Consider the following 16461-nt stretch of genomic DNA (forward strand, 5'->3'; position numbering starts at 1 on the left):
TATTATTACAGAGAAAAGGGAATCATTTAACCATTAAATAAACCCAATAGGGCTGTTCTGCCCCCAATAAGGGGTAATTATATCTTAGTTGGGATCAAGTACAGGTACTGTTTTATTATTACAGAGAAAAGGGAATCATTTAACCATTAAATAAACCCAATAGGACTGTTCTGCCCCCAATAAGGGGTAATTATATCTTAGTTGGGATCAAGTACAGGTACTGTTTTATTATTACAGAGAAAAGGGAATCATTTAACCATTAAATAAACCCAATAGGGCTGTTCTGCCCCCAATAAGGGGTAATTATATCTTAGTTGGGATCAAGTACAGGTACTGTTTTATTATTACAGAGAAAAAGGAAATCATATATAAAAATTAGAGTCATTTGTTTAAAATGGAGTCTATGGGAGATGGCCTTTCTGTAATACGGAACTTTCTGGATAATGGGTTTCCGGATAAGGGATCCTATACCTGTATATATATATATATATATATAAATATTATGTCTGGCTGATGAAATGCTCATAATTGACCCTATTTCTCAAATATTGTGCAGAGTAACCAAGTTAAATTCTTCTCATTTCAGACCTGTTTGTTTGACACTTGTAACCGTGAAAATACAGAGAACTGCATGTGTACAGCCCTTTCATCCTATGTTTATGCCTGCTCCAGAGAAGGAATATACTTGAAAGACTGGAGAACATCAGTATGCAGTAAGTTTCCATGAATTTGAAAGCACTACAGGGAAGTAAATACAAGAGGGACTGGGGTCCAATGTCATAACCACACGAAGGCCACCATGGCAAAATATAATTGCATCTTTCAACACAGAAAAATAAAAATGCGGTGATAATGGACAAATACACAAACTTTTTTGCACAAATTGAGGAATATTAGTAGATAAATCATTTTAGACTAAGTAATTGTTGTTGACAATGAGCCTGTTAATATTCTAACCCCATGATCAGAGTCCAAGTCTTCCTAACCATAATAATATCATTAGCTGTTACAGAAATGGCTGTGTCGGAATATAACTGCCTAAACATATTTTTGTTACAACAGGCAACTTTACCAACTGCCCTACATCTTTCACCTACAATTACACGATCAGTACCTTCCAGCCCACATGCCGTTCAATCAGTGAGCCTGATTATACCTATGATGTATCATTTGTGCCCGTTGATGGCTGTATCTGCAAGGATGGAACCTATCTGGATGACACTGGGAATTGTGTCCCTCCAAGTCTTTGCCCCTGTTTTAACAACGGGGCAACAGTACCACCAGGACAGGTGATCCATGAAAAAGGTGCAGTATGGTAAGTCACATTATGTAAAAAATCAGTACAGTGCAGCAAACCCTTCAACAGCAGCAAACCTTCTTCTGGAACTTCTGGACCTGAACCTTCTTTATTGGGTGAATTATAAGATATGCAAGATGAGGTCCTCTGCACTCACCCATTATTAATATACTGTATATTGGAATTAAGACATTCTGTGCATTAAGCTACCAAGCAATGCCCTCCCCTTTAAGCAAAACAGGGTTTAGTTGTTCATATATTGCAATATACTTCAAGCTGGCCAACTACGTCAAAGTCATCCCTTCTAGCCAGTCCTACACTCACTTTAATCTGATTTATTAAGAATTTTACTGCTTTGATATACATTTAACACAGGGGCTGACAAACAATCCCTGTTTTGTTTAAAGTGGTGGGCATATATTGGTAGCTTAATGTCTTAATGCCCTATATATATTGATAATGGGTGAGTGCAGAGGATCTCTTTTTTCTGTCTGTATGAATTTTGCGGTCACAGCCTCATTGCACCCCCGCCTAATGATTTAAAATTTAGTGGTGAGCACAACTTTACCTTGTTTGCTATAGTTTATACAGGAGCAGTGGCCAGCTCCATGTTGTAGCTCCCACCCTTCCCAGCTACAGTCAGGTGATCCCAGTGCAGCCAATAAAAAGGAACCTATTTGGACATTTTATAACCTTTAAAGCAAGTAAATTGCAGGCAAAACTGAAGCAGTAGAATTCTTAATGAATCGGAATACTGACGTAGTTGGCCAGCTTGAAGTATATTGCAATATATGGACAAACAATCCCTGTTTTGCTTAATGGGGAGGACATTTCTTGGTAGCTTAATGCACAGAATGTCTTAACGCCCTATATATATTGATAATGGGTGAGTGCAGAGGATCTCTTGTTGTTGTCTGTATGAATTTTGTGGTCACGGCCTCATTGCATCCCCACATAATAGTTAGGAATTTAGCAGTGAGCACAACTTTCCCTTGTTTGCTATATCTTAAGATTTGGTACATTTAACTCACAAATCAATCTAGTTCCATTTTCTGTATGACCAGATGGTAACTTGAGCCTTTCTGTATCATATGGAATTTATGTGGCTTCTCTAAGCTTTCCCACTATTTTCAACACCATCCTGCCAGGCAGGAACTGAAACGCCTGTACTTCTTAAGATGCACACATTACATTGTTGGGTATCCCTACATTAACAGGGCTGATATTAAAGGCACAATTTAATTGGTACAGGCATATCATGTATGTGTTTAAATTTATTTTACTTGCCTATTTTATTACAGCACGTGTACAAATGGAAAGCTGGACTGCATTGGAAAAAAACCAATACAAAAAGGTACTTATGAAGAGCAATAACTTATGAAATAAACCGGTGAATGGCACTATAAGGGACCCATTTATCAATGTACGATTGAGTCCGAATACTAAAAATTCCTATTTTTTCTAACTTTTAGAACTGTGCATATTTTCTGCAATTTTTTTCGTTAATTTGCACTACTTTTTTGTACTTTGCGACAATTTGTGCGACAAAATCGTATTTGTCGCAACAAGTACGAAAGCTTCGAAATTCATTCAAGCTTCGGTATCGTGACTTTCCTTGGGCCAGGCTGGAGCTGCAGAGTGTCATTGAGGCCTATGGGAGACTTTCCTTGGGCCAGGTTGGAGCTGCAGAGTGCCATTGAGCCCTATGGGAGACTTTCCTTGGGCCAGGTTGGAGCTGCAGAGTGCCATTGAGCCCTATGGGAGACTTTCCTTGGGCCGGGTTGGAGCTGCAGAGTGCCATTGAGCCCTATGGGAGACTTTCCTTGGGCCAGGTTGGAGCTGCAGAGTGCCATTGAGCCCTATGGGAGACTTTCCTTGGGCCAGGTTGGAGCTGCAGAGTGCCATTGAGCCCTATGGGAGACTTTCCTTGGGCCGGGTTGGAGCTGCAGAGTGCCATTGAGGCCTATGGGAGACTTTCCTTGGGCCGGGTTGGAGCTGCAGAGTGCCATTGAGGCCTATGGGAGACTTTCCTTGGGCCGGGTTGGATCTGCAGAGTGCCATTGATTCCTATGGGAGACTTTCCTTGGGCCGGGTTGGAGCTGCAGAGTGCCATTGATTCCTATGGGAGACTTTCCTTGGGCCAGGTTGGAGCTGCAGAGTGCCATTGATTCCTATGGGAGATTTTCCTTGGGCCAGGTTGGAGCTGCAGAGTGCCATTGAGTCCTATGGGAGACTTTCCTTGGGCCGGGTTGGAGCTGCAGAGTGCCATTGAGCCCTATGGGAGACTTTCCTTGGGCCAGGCTGGAGCTGCAGAGTGCCATTGAGCCCTATGGGAGACTTTCCTTGGGCCAGGTTGGAGCTGCAGAGTGACATTGAGCCCTATGGGAGACTTTCCTTGGGCCAGGTTGGAGCTGCAGAGTGCCATTGAGCCCTATGGGAGACTTTCCTTGGGCCAGGTTGGAGCTGCAGAGTGGCATTGAGCCCTATGGGAGACTTTCCTTGGGCCGGGTTGGAACTGCAGAGTGCGATTGAGCCCTGTGGGAGACTTTCCTTGGGCCAGGTTGGAGCTGCAGAGTGCCATTGAGCCCTATGGGAGACTTTCCTTGGGCCAGGTTGGAGCTGCAGAGTGCCATTGAGGCCTATGGGAGACTTTCCTTGGGCCGGGTTGGAGCTGCAGAGTGCCATTGAGGCCTATGGGAGACTTTCCTTGGGCCGGGTTGGATCTGCAGAGTGCCATTGATTCCTATGGGAGACTTTCCTTGGGCCGGGTTGGAGCTGCAGAGTGCCATTGATTCCTATGGGAGACTTTCCTTGGGCCGGGTTGGAGCTGCAGAGTGCCATTGATTCCTATGGGAGACTTTCCTTGGGCCAGGTTGGAGCTGCAGAGTGCCATTGATTCCTATGGGAGATTTTCCTTGGGCCAGGTTGGAGCTGCAGAGTGCCATTGAGCCCTATGGGAGACTTTCCTTGGGCCGGGTTGGAGCTGCAGAGTGCCATTGAGCCCTATGGGAGACTTTCCTTGGGCCGGGTTGGAGCTGCAGAGTGCCATTGAATCCCTATGGGAGACTTTCCTTGGGCCAGGTTGGAGCTGCAGAGTGACATTGAGTCCTATGGGAGACTTTCCTTGGGCCAGGTTGGAGCTGCAGAGTGCCATTGAGCCCTATGGGAGACTTTCCTTGGGCCGGGTTGGAGCTGCAGAGTGCGATTGAGCCCTATGGGAGACTTTCCTTGGGCCAGGTTGGAGCTGCAGAGTGCGATTGAGCCCTATGGGAGACTTTCCTTGGGCCAGGTTGGAGCTGCAGAGTGCCATTGAACCCTATGGGAGACTTTTCTTGGGCCAGGTTGGAGCTGCACAGTGCCATTGAGCCCTATGGGAGACTTTCCTTGGGCCAGGTTGGAGCTGCAGAGTGCCATTGAGCCCTATGGGAGACTTTCCTTGGGCCGGGTTGGAGCTGCAGAGTGCCAGTGAGCCCTATGGGAGACTTTCCTTGGGCCAGGCTGGAGCTGCAGAGTGCCATTGAGCCCTATGGGAGACTTTCCTTGGGCCAGGTTGGAACTGCAGAGTGCCATTGAGCCCTATGGGAGATTTTCCTTGGGCCAGGTTGGAGCTGCAGAGTGCCATTGAGCCCTATGGGAGACTTTCCTTGGGCCAGGTTGGAACTGCAGAGTGCCATTGAGCCCTATGGGAGGCTTTCCTTGGGCCAAGTTGGAGCTGCAGAATGCCATTGAGCCCTATGGGAGACTTTCCTTGGGCCAGGTTGGAGCCGCAGAGTGCCATTGAGCCCTATGGGAGACTTTCCTTGGGCCAGGTTGGAGCTGCAGAGTGCCATTGAGCCCTATGGGAGACTTTCCTTGGGCCGGGTTGGAGCTGCAGAGTGCCATTGAGCCCTATGGGAGACTTTCCTTGGGCCGGGTTGGAGCTGCAGAGTGCCATTGAGCCCTATGGGAGACTTTCCTTGGGCCAGGTTGGAGCTGCAGAGTGCCCTTGAGCCCTATGGGAGACTTTCCTTGGGCCAGGTTGGAGCTGCAGAGTGCCATTGAGCCCTATGGGAGACTTTCCTTGGGCCGGGTTGGAGCTGCAGAGTGCCATTGAGCCCTATGGGAGACTTTCCTTGGGCCGGGTTGGAGCTGCAGAGTGCCATTGAGCCCTATGGGAGACTTTCCTTGGGCCAGGTTGGAGCTGCAGAGTGCCCTTGAGCCCTATGGGAGACTTTCCTTGGGCCAGGTTGGAGCTGCAGAGTGCCATTGAGCCCTATGGGAGGCTTCCAAAACATGCAGAGAAGGTTCAAAGTCAGAAAGTTTTTTGAGTCTTTTCCGATCGTTCGGATACCAACATTTCTGAACTTTCGGATCGTACCACTATATTTTTGTACAACCATGATCTGAAATGTTCATACTTTTAGCGCACATCAGAAAATATCAGATTTTATCTGATCGTACTTTTAGAAGTCTGAAATTTGGACTTTTTCATTTATTTCACCACAAAGGAATTCAGGAGTAAATGCAACCTGTTCTTTCAATGAGTTTGTACTCACTCTGCTACAGAAATTCAAGGAACTCAGGTGGAGCGCATCAAGTTGCATTCTACCTGCATTCAGTATTACCCTGCAACAGAGTGCGTACAAACTCATTGAAAAGAACAGGATGCATTTCTTTATGTGGTTTCTTACACTGGATCACATGACAGATTCCCAGCAAGGAACGATATGAAGAATAGATAATTATAACTAGTAGTTAGGCAGGTTATATATAGGCATTATGGTTGAACGTGATGGACGTATGTCTTTTTTCAACCCAACTTACTATGTTACTATGAATCTGGGGCCCAACACTAGGCCTGTACATCAAAATATATCATTGCATAATTTACCCTTTATATAAAGATATTGTTGAGTGTACTGTACATGTACTACATCCCTCTGTTCAACAAATACTATATTTATGCTAACTACTGTGGATGTCTGTTTCTCTTAGAGTGTGAATATCCTTTGGTCTATTTCAACTGCTCCAACACCTCTGCAGAAACCAAAGGATCTGAATGCCAGAAGAGTTGTTCAACATTTGACAAAGAATGTGTAAGGGATTATACTCTAATGTGTCATGATATAATGCCCAAAGTCCATCTAGGAGAAAAAAAAAAGTCACTACATGCTAATTATGCTTGGTCTAAAATCTTTCCATTGTCCATTCACCCTCCATAGTAAAAAAAAATAAAGTTCTGATTAAATTTGTATGCCTTATTTTAGCCATATTTTACATCACTTATCTTACTGCTGTTGCCCTATGACCACCCCATGACCCACCATACCCATTCTAACATGTAAGCCTTCAATCTTATCCAGTCTCTGCAATGCCTGATAGCTACAGTGGCATACATTGGAAAAGAGTATTTGCAAATATTACTTTAAGTAATAGTACAAGTGATAACTCAATTTGCTACCGGCATATCCAGATGGACACAGAAATGTACAGAATTTGGCTGGAACAACAGGAACAATGCAAGCGGGGCTTACCCATACGTTTTTATTTTTAGCGAAGTTGCACTTGAAATAAACACGCAGGGGTAAGCCCCGCTTGCATTGTACCTGTTGTGCCGACAAAATGCTTCGCATTCCGTATTTGAAGGTGCTGACCCTCTAGACCAGTGATCCCCAACCAGTGAGTCGGGGACAACATGTTGCTCCCCAGCCCCTTGGATGTTGCTCTCAGTGCCTCCAAACGAGGTAGTTATTTTGAATTCCTGACTTGGGGGCAAGTTTTGGTTGAATAAAAACAAGATTTCCTACCAAATAAAGCCCCTGTAAGCTGATAGTGTGCATAGAGGCTGCCTAATAGCCAATCACAGCCCTTATTTGGCACCTCCATGAATGTTTATGATGCTTGTGTTGCTCTCCAAGTCTTTTTATATTTGACTCTGGCTCACAAGTAAGAAAGGTTGGGACCCCTGCTCTAGACCGAGCACCGAGTCATTAAAATAAGACGTATGGGTGTGCTGGTGGAACTTTACTATGCACAGAATTGTCCAGACACACCTGGACTTTTGCCTATATAGCTGACATAAACATATCTAATCCCAGAATACAAGTAGAAACAGGTTTAGCAAAGATTAGAATTATTTTCTATCTCAGAAAGGTATTGTTTCCTATTATGGCTCTATGTAAGTCATGTTAATAATTGTTTTACCAGTTTAGAATTCAATAAAATAACTATTGTTTTTATTATACCTCACAGTACAGTACAAAATGTATATCTGGCTGCATGTGCCCTAGTGGATTGATGCTTGATGACAAAGGAAACTGCATTCAGGAGAGTGACTGTCCTTGTGTATATAATGATGAATTCTATTCTCCTGGAGAAAAGATAAAGGTGCAGTGCAACACCTGGTGAGTAGCATAAAGACTAAAAAATCTAAAAGTACATTTTTACAGTAAAGTTTTTATAAAGAAAGGTCTTTTTATAGAACTGTAGCTGTTTCAGAACTACTACTACTACAGGTTAAAGGTTGCCTGTTGCTGTTGCTAACACTTAACAATGGCAGTCCACTAATGATGAGTGGGGAAAAAGTTGTTTCCCTCATCAATACAGTCCACTGACCTGAATTTCAGACAATGATGCCCACTCATTTTACACATCACTTTTCAAATGACTATAAGGTTGTACAAGTTTAGTAACCCATAGTCACATTCCTCCCAGGAAACATAAAACAATGCTGGTTAACAAGGTTTAAGAAGGGTTTAGCATACATCACTGATTAATAATTAAGTTGGTATAAAATTCTTTAAAGGAATACTGTCATGGGAAACCATCAGTTAATAGAGCTTCTCCAGCAGAATCCTGCATTGTAATCCATTTTTCAAAAACTCAAAAATCAACAGATTTTTTTATATTTAATTTTGGAATTTCTCATGGGGCTAGCCATATTCTTCATTTCCCAGGGTGCCACAGCCATGTGACCTGTGCTCTGATTCAGTCACACTTTGCTACTGAGCTGCAAGTTGGAGTGATAGCCCACCCATCCCAGCAGCCTATCAGCAAAATAATGGGAAGGGAGCAAGATAACAGCTCCCAGTAGGTATCAGAATAGCACTCAATAGTAAGAAATCCAAGTCCGGCTTGGGACTCCTCCAGCTACATGGGAGTAGGAGAAACAATAGGTTACCTGAAAGCAGTTCTAATGTGTAGCGCTGGCTCCTTCTGAAAGCTCAGACTCAGGCACAATGCGATGAGATGGCGCCTACACACCAATATTACAGCTAAAAAAATAAATTTGTTGGTTCAAGAATAAAATGCTAAATGGTCAATTATTTTCAATGAGTCAATTATTTGTATGTATATATATATATATATATATATATATATATATATATATATATATATATATACAGTATATACACATTACCCCAGCACTCCATTATAAAGCTTCAAGAGAAAATTAAAAACCAATTTTGCACACACTGAAGGAAAAATGTCTGCATTTTAGTAAAAAGAGACACGTTTAGTTACACGGTTTGTACAAAGTATGCATAAGCTGACGCGCCCCGTCAAGGCAGTGTCCTTGCGTCAGTCCTAACCTAGCGAAAAAAGAGAATATATTTTCTTTGGGGGGAGAAAGACCATACCTGCTTTTCTCTCTATATGGCATGACCTATTCCAAAGAAACCATTCAGTGATTAAGCGAATAAATACCTTCTTAGCTGCAAGGCTATCCTTAAAGGGGCAGGGTTGGGGTATATATATTTTGTAAATAATGTAATTTAGAAATGAAAAGTACACCATAAAAATCACAACAGTATCCCTTTAAAGATAATGCCTTGGAATGTTGTTGATGTCTCCAATTAGGATTCTTCTTTCATAATGTGTTAGTAGTAGTTTGAAATCCATTTATCCTACATCCTACAATTCCACTTTCCCAGAAAAATTGTGTAAATGCAGAAAATTATTCAAAAAAGCAAAATTTTGCCAAAAGCACTGGAGTTTATGGGCTTTTTTTTCCTAAGGTTTTTTTTTTTCTCGTGCCATATGCATGGGAGTCAAGGGGCATTTTTTCTCACATTATTTTTCCCATGTAAAAAATATATGACAAAATTCTAGCTCAGATTCGCAAAAAGGGAAAAAAAAATGTATCCATCCTAACTAATGTGTCACTTGTAGAAGTTTCTCTGTACCAGACCCATTATTATTTGATTGTTGGCCTGGGTGACAAATGATTGGATCAGCTCCAATGATTAGAGATGAGCAAATCTGTCCCGTTTTGCTTCTCCATAAAATTTGCAAAACCACAAGAAAATATGCAAAATGGCAAAAACTCTGCAAAATACGTTTGTCATGCAACTTTTTTGTCGCCCTTGTCTTGTTTTTGTCACCTGCGTCTTTTTTTGACATGCCCATTAGAGATGTAGCAAACTGTTCGCTGGCGAACTAATTCGCACGAAAATCGGGTGTTCACAAGTTCGCAAACTTTTAGCGATGGTTGCAATTTTGGGTTCGCCTTAGCTGGAGCCAAATTTTCACCTCTCACCCCAGAGCCAGCAGATACATGGCAGCCAATCAGGCAGCTCTCCCTCCTGGACCACTCCCTTCCATATATAAACCGAAGCCCAGCAGCCATTTTACATTCTGCCTGTGTGTGCTTGATGAGTTAGCATAGGGAGAGAGCTGTGCAGGGATTTGAGGGGCAGTTTAGGTAGCTTTGCTGACTAGTAATCTACTTTCTACTGCTCTGTATGTAGCTGCTGTGGGCAGCTGTCCTGCTGATCTGCTGTAACCCAATAGTCCTTGTAAAAGCAGTTTATTACACAAGTTTAGAAATGTAGTGTGATTTCAGCCCTTTACAGCACAAAACGCAACGCTGTGTCAACAACGTATTTTTCAGAGAAATTTTTGCCCTTGATCCCCCTCCTGCATGCCACTGTCCAGGTCGTGGCACCCTTTAAACAACTTTAAAATCAGTTTTCTGGCCATAAATGGCTTTTCTAGGTTTTAAAGTTCGCCTTCTCATTGAAGTCTATGGGGTTTGCAAAGTTCGCACTTTTTTTGTGAGGTTCGCTACATCTCTAATGCCCATTTTGCCACGCCTATTTTGACATGACAGCACAACTTGACTTGATGTTTTTGATGTGCAATGAATTTTACCACTCCTAATTTTTGCTGAAGTTTTGCCAAACAGTTCGCCAATGGCGAAATGTGGAAATTCGCTGCAAATCCATGCCTGGTATAAAAACACATTACTATCATTGACCCAAAATGTAGGTGGCCAAGTCACACAAAGATTCACACAAACGTTTATTTGGGAACCTAACCAAATGAGCAGATCTTACTGTGTATGGCCTGCTATACTCAACTGCTACTGGAAAACTATAGAGGGAGAAACTAAATCAATACATTTATAATACATTACTTTGAGAAATGGTAAAAAATGAAAAATAGAACATAACTGAATAATTATAATTATTATTAAGCCGTTTCAGGAACTACATTTTTTTATGAAAATACGGTGCATCAATATTATTTCACCCTTATAACATTCACTAATTCTTTTATGCAGTATTTGCAGAAATAGAATGTGGGATTGCACAGATAACACATGCCTGGGTACCTGTACTGCGTACGGAGACGGTCACTATGTCACATTCGATAACAAAAGATATCAGTTCAGTGGAAACTGCCAATATACCTTAGCTCAGGTATTGTATTTTCTCATATCTCTTAGCTGTCCGGTTTTTGACTTTGTGATCTATTTGAGAACATCATATCACTATGGCTATGTCGCAGTTTGTATACAAAACTCTGTATGGCCATGTTTCTTTATACAAACATTGAAAGATATACATTTATAAGAAATAATAGATGTGTTTTCAGAGGCTGGGATCACATGTACTTTAATTAACACATCTTGGCATATTAACAATGGGCAGTAATGGCATCTTCATACAGTATTCATTTTCAGCTAGTGTTCTGTCCTCACCACATGTTACCCTTAGGTATTGTGTAGCTTGACATACAGCTAAACCTTCCCACACTTCAATAAAAGAGACCAAGAGTGTCTTTTGAACTTTACTGGATGATTGCGAAAGAAGGTGAAACTGAAACAAACAGAATGAAATTCAATAAGTGAATTGCAATAAACAAACAGAAACAACTGCATTGATTAAACAACTGCAACATAGATACAAGAATGCTGGCAGAAATTATGTACAACAGTGTCTCTACAAAATGGAGTCTAGGCTCCCACAATGCACTGTAATAGGTCACATGTCAGAAGTATGGTGGTTCCAAAGGGTCAGGGATTACACTGAAATGGATACCTGCATATACAGCAAATAGCCAGCAGAGGGAGTTCACTTCTAATGAGCAACAATAAACAACAAGATGATGGAAGCTTATGCTGGACACAAAACAGCTAGTATGCATAACAAATCATGAATTGCTATTCCCATCTTTCTAAATGTCCAAATTAGAAATCGAATTAAGATTGTCTTGCTATTGCTACAAACCACTACTTCTACATAACCCATTGCAGCAGTAGTTTTGATACTTATACATCTTCCACAAACTTGAATGTACTGTAAAATCTTCTGCTTGCTTAAAGTCTAGTAAGATCTATGCATTTTCTAGGATTTCTGCTCAAATGATACTACTGCGGGAACCTTCCGAGTAATCACAGAAAATATTCCATGTGGTACTACTGGTACCACCTGCTCAAAATCCATCAAGGTTTTCCTAGGGGTAAGTAGCTAATAGTTTTCTCCATTTGTATTGTAAATCATTGTAGCTTATGGATGCAACCCTCACTACCTCTCCTTGGCTGTTTCTATATAATCACTTCTCATATGCAGCATACAAAATATGTCTTCCTCCAGAACGTGGTATCTTTATGAAGGAGTGGATAAGGTTATGTTTATTCATTTTACACCTGAGGAAGGATACCATTGTGGACACCATCCGCTTGTGCACGTCATTTGCACCTTTTCAGCTTACAATAAAATATTTTAATGGAAAGGGCGAGTCTCCCGTTGGAAACCAGTGTGCTTGCCTCTATCATTTGTGAGGTTTAGAGCACTAATAGCAATAATTACAACTAAGCCATAAGTCAGTGAGCATAAAAACATTTTCTTTCATCTTTATGCTCTAATAGGCTGCTTTTGTTGTGAAGCTGTAGTGATGGAGTGTAGTGAATAATGAACCCAAATGCTTTTTCGTGCCATCTTTATAAAGATAAAAAATGTATTACCTACCTCTCAAAACCTTCAGCTAGTGATAGTAAGTAGTGATGGGCGAAATGTTTCGCCAGGCATGAATTTCCGCATTTCGTCATTGGCGGATTGTTTCTCTAAACGGATGAAAAAATTCGCCGTGCGCCCAAAAATTGTCACAAGAATAGTTGAGCGTCCAAAAATTGTCACAAGAATAGTCGTGGCATCAAAAGAATAGTCGCGTGGCCAAAATTGTTGAAAGAATAGTCGAGGCGTCAAAAGAATAGTTGCGTGGCCAAAATTGTCGCAAGAATAGTTGAGTGTCCAAAAATTGTTGCAAGAATAGTCGCAGGCATCAAAAGAATAGTCACGACAATATTTTTCCACGTGACATTTTTGTCGTTTCCCGAATTTTTTGCCGTTTCGCCAATCTTTTGAAAGATTCTCTCATCACTAATAGTAAGACCCCAGTTTATTTTAAAAAAAAAAATAAAAATGCAATTTTTCTTTGCAAAGTTATCTCTCTCTAGACTTGAATATTGGTTTCTTTCTAAAAATCGTTTTAATTCTGATATTATTAAATGATTTTGCAACATTACATTGCATTGTTTGTGGATGAAAATGATTGGAAGCATTTTTAGCAGTTCATGTATTTTATTTTTTCTTAGAACTATGAGCTAATACTTGGCGATGAAAATGTTGAGGTCATTAATAGGGAGGTAGGAGAGTATGTGCCATTCAATGTTCTTCAGATGGGAATCTACTTGGTGATTGAGGCAGCTAATGGACTTGTTTTGGTATGGGACAAAAAAACCACCATCTACATAAAGCTGGCTCCAGATTTTCAGGTAAGGTTTTGTAATATATATCTGCATTTTATAGTGGCTTACTCTTTTAAAAATAGGGTAGCCATAAAACTATAAATAGCTAACAATAATTATCATCATTATCCATTTTATGTGCTACAAATATCTTACAACTGTAGGACGACAGCCACAGCTCTATAAAATGCAGTATGTTGTGTTATTGTCAAAGAATGAATTCAGTTATAAATATCTATGTTTTTATAGGGCACTACATGTGGACTTTGCGGTAACTATGATGTAAATGCGGAAAATGATTTTTTGACCAGGAGTATGTCTGAGGTTGGGGATGTAAATGAATTTGGAAACAGCTGGAAACTTTCACCAAGCTGCCAAGATGCAATGGCAGTCAAGGAGCCATGTTCTACTAACCCTTATAGGAAAGCATGGTCACAGAAACAATGCAGTATAATCACTGGCCCCACCTTCAGTTCTTGTCATGCTCTGGTAAGCTAATTATGAACAAAAGGAATCTACTTTGAATTGAATGTAGCTGTTAAAGGAGAAAGAAAGGTTAAAACTAAGTAAGCTTTATTTGAAAGGTCTATGTAAATATAGTCATAAGCACTCACAGTAATGCTGCTCCAAGTCCTCTGTAAAAAGAAGCACATTTCTTTCTTACTATTCTATACATGTTCTTCGGTATCAGACTTCTTTCTCTTAGCTCAAACCTCCAGTGCTCGGGCTTGAGCATGCTGAGCTTGATCCTCTCTCATTCTCCCCCTTTCTTCTCTCTCCTCTCTCCTCCCCCCTCCCCTCTCTACTGTAATCTGAGCCCAGAGATGCAGACAGGAAGTAAAGCCTGACCAAGCTAAAATGGCAGCTGCTTTTTAAACACACAAAGAAAGCTTCTAGGGCTGTCTAATCAGGTATGGTGAGGCATTCTACAGAATAAATATAGTGTTCTAGCTCTATTGTGGCTAAGTATTTTGGAAATTTGGGAATTTATTTTATATGATAATTTTAAAACTTATCATCTCTGTAACCAATAAGTTGCACAGTTGATCATTTAAAGAGAAAGAAAGGTGAAAAGCACTGGGGTGGACTTTAATTTCTTACCTTTTACCCTGGGCTGGTGCTCCTGTTAGCTTAGCTGAGAATTTTCTACCAGCTTTAAGTTGACAATTTCTCTTTTATTGAAAAATTGATACAACTGTCTGTAATATTAGAAGACCTTTATCTAATCTTTATAAAGATTATAAAATATTATATTGTTAGTCACTCAGCAGGGGTCATTAACTACAATCCAAAGAGAAAATATAGAAATCTACAGTACATTAGAAAAAAAAAAGGGGCAAAACAGGCTAATATGAGGATCTTTATTTCCATATAGGTGAACCCAGTTAACTATTATGAGGCTTGTGTTAATGATGCTTGTGCCTGTGATACTGGTGGTGACTGTGAATGCACCTGCACTGCTGTGGCCGCATACGCCCAAGCCTGCAGTGAGGCTGGAGAATGTGTTCAATGGAGGACTCCAAAAATGTGTCGTAAGTAAAAAATAGACAGACAATGTCCAAAAATATTTACATTACCGAGAGCAACGATAAAATGTTTTGAAATACAAAGCAAATTATAGAATGGATAGCTGGCTGAAATCAAAAGACTTTTTCATATTAATTTTTTCAAAATTTCTTGGTAGCAATATTTTGTGATTTCTACAACCATGATGAAGAGTGTGAATGGCATTATAAACCCTGTGGAGCACCATGTATGAAGACATGCAGGAACCCTACTGGGGTGTGTTATAACAACTTAAGTGGACTGGAGGGTAAGTTGTTATAGATCATGTAAAAGACATTGCCAAGAAAAAGTTAAAAAGGAATTGCCAAGAAGTCTCATATTAGAGTACTATTATTAGCTAAACTATATTTGTAGCAGTATGTGCTGTACTACAGTTTTATATTCTGTACGGTTCATGGACTTGCATATAACATAAAAATGCATAAAAATAACTTTATTTTTACCCCTATCAAAATATCAAAAGGGATGTGCCTTATTTTCATTATCTGGTGAAGGTTGTCCCATAAGCAGGTCTGTGGTACTGAAATTACTGGTCTATACATTAACTTCAAGAACAAATCATTCAATGTGTCCTCTAAACCATTTTGTCTTGTGCACATGGCACACAGCAGGGGTAATTTATACAGAAGTGTAAGAGCACAAAGTGGCACAAAACATGCCCCTTAGTGCTCATTATTGATAAGCGAATCTGTCCCCTTTTGAGTCGCCAGAAAATTAGCAAACCTTGCAAAGGATTTGTGAAATGGTGTAAAATTTGCAAAAATGGCGCACATCCCAAAAAAAATGCTGCATACATCAATTTTTTGCAACAAGAGAACAGCATGTACGGCAATTTTTTTGATGCACATAATTTTTTGTTGTACAGCGACTTTTTCTGTGGTGAATTTTGCCACCCGTTTCACGAAACGCAGAAATTTGCCATGAATTCATGCCTGCCAAATTATTTCGCCTATCACTAGTGCTCCTTCAAAGACTGTGGTCTGGCTGCACTTTGAATCTTGTGCAGCGTAAAATGTAGAGAGCAGCACTGGTAAGTGCAAGGCAGGCTTGTTGTTGCTGCCTGCCATTGGGCATTTAGTATATACAAGGCTCTGCTGTGTCCTGTGCCTATGAACATGCAACTTATAGGAGGGGTAGGCAGTGGAAGCAGACACTTCCCCCCACTCACCCTTCTTGAATACAGCAGTGCCGAATGCATGCAGTGCTAGTTCATTAAGAGAGCATTGTAGTGATGAGCGAATCTGTTCCGTTTCGCTTCGCCGAAAAATTCACGAATCTTTGAAAAGATCCGCGAAACGGCGAAAAATTCGCGAAACTGCGAAAATGTCGTGCGACAAAAAAAAATTGTCGCCCGCGGCTATTATTTTGTCGCGCGGCTATTGTTTCGTCTCCCGCGGCTATTGTTTTGTCGCACGGCTATTATTTCGTCGCGTGCGGCTCTTGTTTCGTCGCCCGCGGCTATTGTTTTGTCGCACGGCTATTATTTCGTCGCGCGTGGCTCTTGTTTCGTCACCCGTGGCTCTTGTTTCGTCGCCCGCAGCTATTATTTTGTCGCACGGCTATTGTTTCGTCGCGCACGGCTATT

The 16461-nt window shown here is 41.1% G+C and overlaps 1 protein-coding gene across 1 annotated transcript in view; it reads left to right on the forward strand.

Annotated features, from left to right (window-relative positions):
- Positions 1–16461, forward strand: part of LOC116410388 (mucin-2-like) — a 58797-nt gene that overhangs the window by 12800 nt on the left and 29536 nt on the right. The window contains exons 15-25 of the mRNA XM_031900753.1: positions 587–713; positions 1063–1315; positions 2599–2651; positions 6272–6372; positions 7529–7680; positions 10842–10980; positions 11912–12022; positions 13158–13337; positions 13560–13799; positions 14686–14842; positions 14995–15123. Coding sequence (XP_031756613.1) covers positions 587–713; positions 1063–1315; positions 2599–2651; positions 6272–6372; positions 7529–7680; positions 10842–10980; positions 11912–12022; positions 13158–13337; positions 13560–13799; positions 14686–14842; positions 14995–15123 — 1642 coding nt within the window. The remainder of the gene's footprint in view (positions 1–586; positions 714–1062; positions 1316–2598; positions 2652–6271; positions 6373–7528; positions 7681–10841; positions 10981–11911; positions 12023–13157; positions 13338–13559; positions 13800–14685; positions 14843–14994; positions 15124–16461) is intronic.

This window comes from Xenopus tropicalis, chromosome 4 (genome assembly GCF_000004195.4).
Source record: "Xenopus tropicalis strain Nigerian chromosome 4, UCB_Xtro_10.0, whole genome shotgun sequence".
Taxonomy (NCBI): domain Eukaryota; kingdom Metazoa; phylum Chordata; class Amphibia; order Anura; family Pipidae; genus Xenopus; species Xenopus tropicalis.